Raw genomic sequence first — 10,781 nt, 5'->3', positions numbered from 1 at the left:
TTTCGGTTGCACACCAAAATCGCGTGGCAAGAGGAAAACGGAGGTGCACAGGGCGACTTCCTTTCCCCGCTGTGCCTTGCAAAATGACTTGCAAAATGACACGTCCGCTGGCAAACTGTTGGTTGCAGGTATTGGACCAGATTCTTAATTAAATGGCATTTCTAGTGAAGGGTTGTCGATAGCAATGAGAATATATATACATATAAATGTATGTGTATATGTACATATATATATACTATGCGTACATATGCATATATATAGGATATGCATATACGTTTGTGATTATATATGCATCCAGGGCACAGAGGAGAATGCGCCAAGCTTGCTCGGGTAGAGACTGCAGACCTGCTCATGTGGGAGACTCCCTCTGGCCTAGGAGCGCGCACAGCCCAGATTTCCGAAGACGCGCCGAATGTCTTCGGATGTGATCGCGGATGGGGTTGGTAGGATCCTGGAAATCGTACTAAGGTTGCACGACCGCCCCCTCCCCCGGCCCTGACTGTAAAGCCGGCTGCCCCCGGCTTACAGGCGCCTCTCCTACTCCAGGATGAAAACCAGTCTGTGGGTACATTAGGATTTGCAAACCAGTCCCCGAACGCGGCCCGCGCTGCGAAACAGCCGCCGGGTACAGTGGGCCGGGCTCCCGGCCATGCTGGCGGCGGATAACGCAGCCTCCCCGAGGACGCGGGCAGATGCCGACGGCTCTGGCCCATCTGTCCCGAGAGGCCCGGGCCGGGCCTGGGCTCCCGCGCGCCGCCCGCACCCGCAGCCGGGCGCTGTCCTCGCCGGCCGGGATCAGGGGCTCTTTGTTCCCGAGCGCGCTAATCCGTGAGCGGCGCGCACCGCAGGCGGAGGCCCTGCGCCTGGAGCCAGCTCGCCAGCGGCCAGCCGGCCCGACTGTTTTCAATAACACGATTCCTGGGGAGCGGGGGTGAAGAGGACCGCAGAAGAATTTCTTTTCGGAAGTTAATCTATTTTCAGCAGCAGCTGAGAGGACACCATGTAAATCAGATCCTAAATGTCCCTCTTGGAAGAAGGAAGGAAGGGAGGGAGGAAGAAAGGAAGGTTCCTTAAACCATAAGTTTGTTTGTTTTTTTTTTTTTTTTTTTTTTTTTCCCCAAACACGTCACGGAGGGGCGAGGTGAAAGAACATCAAATCTGTCTGACATGCATTTCCCCCAAACTGTGCGAGGGAGCCCTTTCCCTCCGAGCTGCTCAACTCCCTGGGGGGACGGCGCTGGACTAGGTACTGCAACCTAGTGATCTACGAGAAAATCATGAAAATAGCATTAAAAATAAGTCTTCCTTGTCATCCTAAACCAAAGGATACACCTCCTGGAGTAGATATGCTTCGCCTACTCCCTCCGTGATCCCAGGAATGGTGCAAACGTGTGAGCTTTTGCACAAGGGCTTTTCTCTGCGGTTGTTTACACCCTGGGAAGGCGTCTGCCAAGCAACTTGTCCTAAAGTGAGGGCCATTCATGGCATTAAAATATATATATATGTTTTAAACAAAAGTCATGATTACAGTGGTTCGGGTTAGTGGCCACAAAACGGCCAGAGGGCCGCGCCAGTCATATTTAATATGCTTCCCCCCAGAGAAATCCCTGCAGAATCAACAGACAGCCGCCAGCTGTGCTGAAAACCTGCGATTTCAATTAAAACACTGCGCTCCTGTCCTTGCGGTTGAGCCTGGACCCCAATCAGGGTGCGCGAGTCGCTTGACCCGGGAGCGGCCTCCCACGCCGCAGCGCCTGGAGGTGGCGGCCCCGGCCAGGCCCCGCGGAGCAGCGGGCCGCGCACGCGCACACGCGCTGGCCTCGGCGCCGGCCCCGCTGCGCGGGAAGCGCGCAGACCGCGGAGGGGCGCCAGGCCTAACTCTCGCGATGCTTCCCCGCGCGGCCCGGCGTGGAGGCCCGAGCGTGGGCAAGATGGCGTCGAGCCGCCGGCAGGGGAGGCGCGAGGGAGACGGGCTCGGAGCTGAGGCCTCGGGGCGGACATCAGCCCCGCGGGCCGCCATGGTGGGCCCAGGCCCGGCGGGCCGAGCGCGAAGGGCCGCATCCCAGCCGTCGAGCGGGGCGGGCTGTCGGGCTCCTCGGAGCGGCCTGCGGCCTAGTGGGCCTCGCTTGGGCCGCGGCCTCGCCTCCTGCTCAAGGGGCCGCTCCGACCCACAGTCGACCCCGAAGCGAGTGCGGAGGCCCAGCCCCGGCGCGTCCAAAGCGGGACTTGTGTACCCGTCGGGGTGGGCAGAGAGACTGGGGCTTCCCGCCCATCACCTCGCTGTCTGTCCCCTTCTATCGGAAAACAGTTCGTCTGAAGGGCAGGACTTCCTTAGAGGGGAGATTTTGGAAAGCTTTACCTTCCGTGGATGGATCCATGTGCCTAACATCATCTGCTTATCCCTGGAGCCTCGGGTTGCTTTCGGCATCGAGATATTTTGGACTCCCTCCTCCCCACTGAAAATGTATAGGTAGAAAAACAAGTCACCCCTCAATCCCACAGATACCCCTCCATCAACTTTGTGAAATTGTCAGTGTTTAATGCCTTTAGTTTCTCTTTCTCTCAGGCGTTTCAGCCTCCAAAAAAAAAAAGATGCTGCGTGTGAAAATTAATTTGGAGGGCTGGGGGACAGCGAATCGAAATCTCAGCACTCCCTCAACCATTCGCCACATTTTCCCCAGTCCTCTATTATTCTGCCTGAAATCATCTCGTTTACAGAAAATATTTGTTTGCACTATTAGTTGGTACTGGAGTTAATTACTCAATGTGTTAACGTGAAGTAATATGTATAAAAGTAGGATCAGTGTTTATTGTGTGGGTGAGCTGTTGAGCGGTGCTTGAATAAACTGCAATTAGGGTTAGATAGAGATTAATTAACATGTGAGTGGCAAGGTGTAAAATAGTTTCCAACCCTCCACTTCAGTATAATCTGCGGCGAGGGAAGGAGAAGTTTGTGGAAGCTAATTAAATACTTTCATAAAAGCCAGTGTATTCACCCAACATTTGGAAAGAGAGGCACATTAGGGGCAACTTGTTTTTACCCAAATGTTTTCTTTCTGTGGAGGTAGCACTCCTTTGTGATGCTGGGTAGAGAGAGGTGGTTTATGCAACCACAAAAAGCACTTAGGGATGGCGAGGCAGGTTCACGGGAAGCCTTTCAGTCTGATGGAGCTTTCAAACGAGCAGATCTTTGGAGTTGCTGCCGAGATCGACAATTATCCAATTTGGAAAGGGGGGTGGGATGCGGTGCTGGTGGCTGCACGGGGCTCCATAGGAAGGTCGGGATAGAAATTCGGGTTTTGAGACCATGGTGCCTGTCTTGACATTGTCTCAGTGTTGGGTGAGTTGTTGGTTTGTTTCATGTTTGAGGGGGGGTACCTGTGCTGTGGATTTCACATTGACTTGGGGATGGGGGTGCATTGGGTCTGGAAGTCCGCCTCCCTGAACATCTCCTAAATTAAATGGGCTGTAGGGAAGTGTTCTCCCCAAGAGGAGCAAGCCTCTGTCTAGCAACATATCTGGAAGTTGGAGGGGGGCCTTTTAGGGGGACAGACTCTGGTGGCTGAATTTAGAGGCAGATTCCGAGCCTCTGAGTCTTGGCAGAGTGAGAAAATTAACCCAAGGCTAAGTGGCCCTCCAGGCCACTTTCTCTCTCAGACCTGTCTTTGTTCCCCTTCCTGGCTTTCCAAATACACTTTCCTTTTCCTTTACCTGCCATGTCAATGTCCTGTCCGAGATTGAGCGTCAGAGAAGTCAAAACTGGGTGGGTGGGTAGGAGGAAAGAAGTTGAGAAGGGGGAGAGGGAGTGATTTACTGAAGTTAAAATTAGACCTTTCCTTGTCCCTTCCCCTGCCGCTTTTCCGGGCGTGTTTTGAAGCGTTCGGGGGTTTGGGGCCGGATATTCTGACCCCTCAAGATCGGCTGGTGAGTGGAGGAGAGGGTTTGCCTCCAGCAGCCCTTTCTCGGGCTCCACATGATGGTGTGTCTTTGGAGATGGAATTCACTATCAAACCCTCAACCCTGTTTGCTCATATTATACTCACCGTAATCCTCTTAAACTGTGGTTGCGGCTACACAGCTCGTGGTCTTGCAAAAGCCGGCTGGCAAGATATAATTGTCCCGTGAACAAAACCGGCCAAAAGTTTTCAAAAACCTCTGTATCTTCTCCTCCTCCTTTCCTAAACCTAATTCTCTCGCGCGCGCGCTCTTGCTAGACGCCCCCCCCCCCCCACCCCCCACCCCAAGAACCCTCAGCCTCGACCACTTTTGTTGTCGCCAGGAGCACCCGGCCTGTTGAAAGTGCTGGAGCGTCTGTGAGCAGTTTGTTGTGATACGCAGGTGGAATGGTCTGCAAACAGATGAATTCAGCCCCTCCAAACCGAGCACGGAGCGCGCTGCTTTTGTGCGCTCCGCACAAAACGCTGAATTCCTCCGAACTTACTTGGGGCCTGCCTAGAAAAGGGCCTTTTCTTCCCTCTGCTTGCACCTCTGGCCACACTGAGTCCTGCCCGCCCCCTTCAGGCCCCCTCCCTCTCCCCTCTGATAATCCTTCTCTTTATTTTAGAAAAACACAAAACCCGGTTCCACGCGGTGCTTTAGTGGCTACAAGTGAAAGAGCGGCCTTGGCAGAATTCAGCTCTATGAATCACCTCCGAAAATTGGTTCGACTGAATGGCTTTAGGAGGAAAAACGTTTTAATAGGATCCAGGGGAGGTTCTGCCGTTTCAATCTGTTCCTTAAACAGGTGGAGATTGGACCTTCTCAATTATACAAACAGTAAGTACTCAGCAGCGGGGAGAGCTTGCCCTCGGAATCCTCCCTGCGCGCAGCCCCAAACCAGCAGCAGAACCGTCTTTGCCTTAGAAACGCGAGCGCAAATCTGCGATTCTGATCGATTAGGATCTCAAACAGTCCCCCCAGTTCGTCTAGTAGTCTCCCCCAGCCGCGGGCAGAGGACCGGCTAGAGAGCAGGAGGCGCCCCCGCCGGGTGCCGAGACCCCAGGGATCTGGGCGCGCAGTCCTGCTCCTTAGGCACTTCCAGGTCGTCCTTGGGCGGCGGGAGCTATCTCCCGACCTCTGACGCCAGCCGGGGCGAGCTCGTTGCTTCTGCATAAATTAATATTTCCCCATTAACAAGTTCCCCCCTCCAAACGCGGCGCCGGCGTCCATGCGCCACATCCTAATGAGGTAATTATCATCTGCGCGTGTTCGGGGCTGGCGCCCGCTCCGTAGGTAAATGGCAGTTTATTAGCACGATGCCCAGTTCGGCTGCGGAGGGCTGAGGGCTACTTCGGTGACTAGACGGACACCCAGGGACCCCTTTAGGGCGGTGCGTCCGGGGCCCCCGCCCTCCTCGCATCCCCTAAACCTGTAGGCCCCCAAAGTTGTGAATCACATACGGAACTCTGCTTAGGCCTGGGTTTGGGCTCCCCCCCGCCCCTTTCCACCGGCAAAACCCTCACGATTCCTCCCCCTCCCCCTCCCGTCTCTTCCCTCCTTCCCGATTCGCAAACCGCTCGCACTTGCCCGAGGGGAGTGCGGGCGCCAGTTGCCTCCTTTGAAAGTTTGAGGGGCGGCGGCGGCAGGCGCGGGGGAACTCGGGGGCCGCTACGGGAGCCGCGCCGCCGCCCATGTCATTCCACTTCAAGTGACTTCATGTGATGTCAGCTGAATGTAAAAGACAGTGATCTCACGCGGAGGGGAAGATGTTTGCCATCAAAATGTGACAGAGAAGACACGCTTCATGGCTCGGAACGCATCTCCTTGGCGGTGGGGGAAAGAGGTAAATGCGAGGTGGCTCTCTCGGTCCTCTAACTTTGCCCCTTCACTGTCCAGCTCCCAGCTCGCGTGGTGGAGGCCAGGATGCAGGGAACGGCTTGGGGGGTAATTGGAGCCTCCTTTTTCTTTCTTTTTTCCTCTCCTTTTCCTTTGTAACCCTCCCCCCCCCCCTTCTGCGTTTCAAAGTCCCGGGGTAGGGGCCGGTAGGTTCCTCTGCGCGCCGGGTTAATGGGCAGTAATTTGGTACCCTTGGGTGCACTTTGTTCTGCCTCTGTTCATTTGAATACAAATAGGTGACCCGGGCCCGACAAGGTGCTTATTAAATTGCGGTTCCCCCCCGCCCCACACCCTGCCTTTTCCGGAATGCAGACTTAGAGGAGAGCTGCTGCGCCCCGGCCGAGTCCGGCTCGGCTCCGTGCGCCATGGCAAGCTCGGCTTCCCTGGAGACCATGGTGCCCCCGGCCTGCCCGCGCGCTGGAGCGTCGGCGGCCACTTCCAAGACGCTGGCCTTCTCCATAGAGCGCATCATGGCCAAGACGTCGGAGCCCCGCGCGCCCTTTGAGCCCCGGCCCGGGGTGCTGGAGGCGGACGGCGGCCAGGGCAAGAAACTGATCAATCTCTGCTCACCTCTGCCCTGTATGATCCCCCTCCAGCCCCTGGGCTACGAGGTGCCGTCCAAGACGCTACTCAGTTACTCCGAGCTCTGGAAAAGCAGCCTCCGGGCGGGCGGCGGCGGCGGCGGAGGAGGAGGTGGCGGCGGTGGCGGGGGGACCCCAGTGTGCGGCGCCAGCGGCTTGTGCAAAACCAACTGTGGCGTGTGCTGCAAGGCCGAGCTAGGCATGGCGCCGTCCGCGCTGCCCGCGGGCAGGGTCATCAAGCCGCAGGTGATCAACCAGGCCGTGGGGCTGCCGGCCGGCGGGTCACTCTACTACTTCAACTACCTGGACTCGGCCGCCTACCCGCCTTCCGAGCTGCTCCGCAGCCACCTCTTCCCTTCCGGCCTCCTCAATGCGCAGGCCCCCGCCGCCCTGGCCGCGCACCCGAAGCTCTTTCTGCTGGATAACGCCAAGCTGGCCAGCTTGGCCGCGGACAAGTTCCCCCACCCGCCCCCCTACCCCCACAAAGAGCGCCTGCCCGCTCCGCTGGAGCAGGTGCTGAAGGAGAACTCGGCCCTGACCGCCGAGCGCGGCGGCGGCAAGGGCCACAGCAAGCTGCCCGGGGGCTCCTCCGACGGCAAGCCCAAGAACTTCACCTGCGAGGTGTGCGGCAAGGTGAGGCCCGGGGTCCCCGGGGCGACCGGCAGCGGCTGCTCCCTTGGGGCGGCCTGGAACGCCGCCCCCCCCCCTTGTCAAGCTGGGCAGCTTTCCCGTATCTGCCTACTCAAATTGGGGGCCTAGCTGGGCCTCAGTTTCCTCTTCTGTAAAATGGGGACGGCCCTTGGCGGCGGCCACACAGGACTGACGTGACCAGCAGGTTGGGAAGAGCTTTGCAAACTGAAAGGGGCTCTGGTTTCTCAAGGGGGGGGTGTTGTTTGGGGTTGGTTGTGGCCTCCCAGGGCTGCTTCTAGACCCTTGTTCCGACGCCCTACAAGGCCCCCTCGTGTCCCCCCACAGGTGTTTAACGCGCACTATAACCTCACCCGCCACATGCCGGTCCACACCGGAGCCAGACCGTTCGTGTGCAAAGTCTGCGGCAAAGGCTTCCGCCAGGCCAGCACGCTCTGCAGACACAAAATTATCCACACGCAGGTACGTGGGCCCCGGGCCGGGCTCGGCCGCGGGCAAGCCCCCCGCCTGAGCGTCGGCGTTGGAGACAGGATGGCCAAGGGTTCCGCCTTACCCCTTCCGTGGGGCCCGTGTCCCTTCGATGCGTCCCCGAGATGGCCGCTTCCCGCCAGGGCTGCCACCTCACTCTGCACGCGCTCTTCTCCGCAGGAAAAGCCGCATAAATGCAACCAGTGCGGCAAAGCGTTCAACCGCAGCTCCACGCTCAATACGCACATCCGCATCCACGCCGGCTACAAGCCCTTCGTCTGCGAATTTTGCGGCAAAGGCTTTCACCAAAAAGGTACCGTGCCAGGCGAGGGCCTCTCCTCGCCTCGAGACTCGGCGGGTCGCGGCTGGTGGGAAGGCGAAGAGGGATCCGGGGAGAGGGGGCGCGAGAGCCGCCGGCTCCGGCGCGGCATTTCTTCGGATTCGGGTTTTGAAGGGTTTAGGTGGAAGCTCTCGGAGGCGGGTTAGCAGACTTCGTGGATTCAGGGCGGGTGCACCGGGAGACTCAGACTTCGGGGAAAGGGAGAGGGGGGCAGAGAAGAAGGAAACAGGAAGAAAGGGGTATTGCCCAGTAGGAAAAGGTTCCCTTTGTAGCTGGGACTCTGCTTTCAAACGAGTACAGTTCGAGGCAAAATCCACGTGCTGGGAACGATTCAGGAGTCGGGCAAAACCGCTCCGTAGCCCAGCGCCACCGGGCCTGGCTCCCAGCTCAGATTTCCCGAAGCAAATTTGGATCCCTAGGTGGTGTTTGGCGGACGAGAAGGAGTAACTTTAAAAATGAGAAGGGAAAAAAAAAAAAAAAAAAAGGAGGGTTCATGCGAACGTTCAGCCCGGGTTCGTGCGAACGTCTTCGAGCCAGGCGGCAGTCGGCAGAAGGAGCAGAGCAGGCCCAAGTTTCCCGGCCGGCCCGAGCACGGCAGCGGGGCGGGGCGCTGCGCCGCCCTCGGGGCCGGGTGGGGAAGGGGCTCGAGGCTGCCCCACGGGGCTCGGCCCTCGGGCCTGTGGGGAGAGCCCTAGGCTTGACGCAGACGAAGTTTGACAACTTCTTCACTCGGAGAGGTCGCGGCCCGCCTAACCAAGCGTCGCCTTCTTTGCGAAGGCACTGAGCCGCCCCGGGACGCCCCCCCATCCCCCCTACTTTTTTCTTTTTTTTTTTTTTTCTTTTGGTCTCCCATAGGGAACTACAAGAACCATAAGCTGACCCACAGCGGCGAGAAGCAGTACAAATGTACCATCTGCAACAAGGCCTTTCACCAGGTCTACAACCTCACCTTTCACATGCACACTCACAACGACAAGAAGCCTTTCACGTGCGCCACTTGCGGCAAAGGGTTTTGCAGAAACTTTGACTTAAAGAAACACGTGCGCAAACTCCACGACAGCGTGGGGCCCGCCACTCCCTGCGCAAAGGACTTGGCTCGGACAGTGCAGAGCTGAGAGCTGCTGCCTCTCCCTCCTTTCCAGCCCCGTCCCACCCCAAAACAGATCACACGCATAAGCTTACTGCTGAAATTAAAAGGAGGAAAAAAAAAAAAAAAAACTATAGCAGAGAGGCTAGAATCTATTTATCGAAACCAGCGTATTTTTGGAAAGCTAAACGTTTCCTCGATGACTGGCAGCAAACGCGTGGCTCCCACCTTTGTATATTCAGGAAACTTATTTAAATCCAGTGCACCGCAACGTATTTGAATTCCAGGCCTCGGCTTCGCGGGCGGCTGGTGTTAACCCCAGCCTGTCACCAAGAGCGCCCCGGAGGACCGCGGCGCCCTCAGCCGTCTTTATACAGCCATGTCAATTTTCCTGTACAAGCCACCACGGAATAGATACATATATATGACTCAATAAACAGAATCATTAGTGCGCGTTTTCTTTCCCCCTGTCCCCTCGCCGCGAGGTCAGCCCAGCAACCCCGGAGGACGAGAAGGAAATAGGCATTTATAGCATCTTCCCTGAAAATGAGACTGACTGACTGGGGCGCCGGGCCAGGGTGAGGTCAAATCGGTGTTGTTGCGGCGCTTGCGTATTAAAGACCCCAGGGTCGTGGTCGCAAAGCCTGCGTACGGCCTCCTCGTGGTACCAGATATCTGTTCAGCAACTGTTTCGACGCTTGGGATTCTGGGTTTTGCCCCATTGGGTGGGAAAATTAGAAAAAGGGGTGAAAGTGGCGTGCGGGGAGGGAAGCTGGCTTTGGGTACGTTGGAGGGCAAAGCAGCTCCACACGCACGGTCAGCTGCCAGAGCTGTGCCCCACAGGGGCGCCTCTGGGCACGTCCCTTTCCCTGAGGGTGGCAAGCCTCGCAGTCAGTCCTCTTAGGCCTCTTCAGCTGGAAACGAAGGGTGCCCAACCCTGCCGGAGCCCCGGGCTCCCTGGCCTGCGCGCCGAGTCTCTGACGCTGTGCGCCCTGCCGCGGGAGGGCGCGCCCGGGCTCCTGGGGCTCCCGCCGCCTGCGCGCACATTACCGCGCTGTTAGCCCACTTCCTGAATAGCTGTCTCCGCCGCCGAGCCGTTGATGAAATGATCTCACGCTTACTTTCTAAGTAATGACCCAAATTAAGAGAGAAAACAGAGACCCTTCAAACAGCATTACATTAATCATCTAATCATTCCCAGGAGGGGGCCGGCCGCCGCCGCCCCGTTTGATCTGAATCTGGATAATCAAGAGCTCGGATTACCGGCGCGGCGCGCGGGGCCTCCCCCTACACGCTTTTAATATCTGCGCGGCGATTCGGCCCACGTCTTCTGGAACAATGTTTCCCAGCGCGAGGAGGAAGTGCGGCACGGGGCCCGGGTTGCGTTTCCACGCAGCCTAGCCAGTGCGGAAACCAGGGCGGCTGGGCGCTGACCCACGTGGATTTCCACCACCGGTGGTGGCTGTCTGGAGGGAAAGATGGTTAGTGCGAAGAACAATCCTCAAGTAACTCTTACAGTGACTTGAGTGCGGGTTATTCCAACGCCTGGTATACAGTAGGCGCTTAATGCTCAGCCCGTTAGAGTCTTCCATAATAATAAATCTCGCGTTGCTCAAGCGCTTGCTCCTTACCAGGCACGCACATTCTCTCGAATGTTGATAACGCCCCGCAAGCTAGAGATTATTATTCCATTTTATGGACGAAGAAATTGAGATAGAGATATGCTAAATAGCATACCCAAGGCCACAGGGCTAGATAGGGAGGGGATTCGAACCCTGGGCTTCCAGAAACTAAAGCTGCTTTCAGTCCTCTTGGTTGGAGG

At 57.4% G+C, this 10,781-nt stretch overlaps 1 protein-coding gene across 2 annotated transcripts; it reads left to right on the top strand.

The window, feature by feature from the left end:
* Positions 1-3,747: 3,747 nt before the first annotated feature.
* FEZF2 (FEZ family zinc finger 2) lies at positions 3,748-9,398 on the top strand. Of its 2 annotated transcripts, XM_004368653.1 has the most exons (6): positions 3,748-3,752; positions 5,732-5,782; positions 6,148-7,049; positions 7,392-7,526; positions 7,713-7,845; positions 8,728-9,064. In XM_004368653.1, exons 3-6 carry the CDS (start codon positions 6,201-6,203, stop codon positions 8,985-8,987), a joined length of 1,377 nt encoding a protein of 458 aa, XP_004368710.1. In that variant the 5' UTR covers positions 3,748-3,752; positions 5,732-5,782; positions 6,148-6,200; the 3' UTR covers positions 8,988-9,064. The 2 variants fall into 2 exon arrangements, with proteins under 2 accessions (XP_004368710.1, XP_012409705.1); XM_012554251.1 differs by lacking the exon at positions 3,748-3,752 and having other exon boundaries at positions 5,556-5,782; positions 8,728-9,398.
* The last annotated feature ends 1,383 nt before the right edge of the window (positions 9,399-10,781 follow it).

The sequence above is a fragment of the Trichechus manatus genome, unplaced genomic scaffold (genome assembly GCF_000243295.1).
Source record: "Trichechus manatus latirostris isolate Lorelei unplaced genomic scaffold, TriManLat1.0 scaffold00001, whole genome shotgun sequence".
Lineage (NCBI taxonomy): Eukaryota > Metazoa > Chordata > Mammalia > Sirenia > Trichechidae > Trichechus > Trichechus manatus.
The sequence above is the reverse complement of the archived record's forward strand: the minus strand, read 5'-3'. Positions and strand labels throughout refer to the sequence as shown.

Coding starts and splice junctions, on each gene's coding strand:
- FEZF2 (XM_012554251.1), top strand. CDS start 6,201: ATGGCAAGCTCGGCTTCCCTGGAGACCATGGTGCCCCCGGCCTGCCCG. Junction 7,050..7,391: donor CCTGCGAGGTGTGCGGCAAG/GTGAGGCCCGGG, acceptor GTCCCCCCACAG/GTGTTTAACGCGCACTATAA. Junction 7,527..7,712: donor ACAAAATTATCCACACGCAG/GTACGTGGGCCC, acceptor TCTTCTCCGCAG/GAAAAGCCGCATAAATGCAA.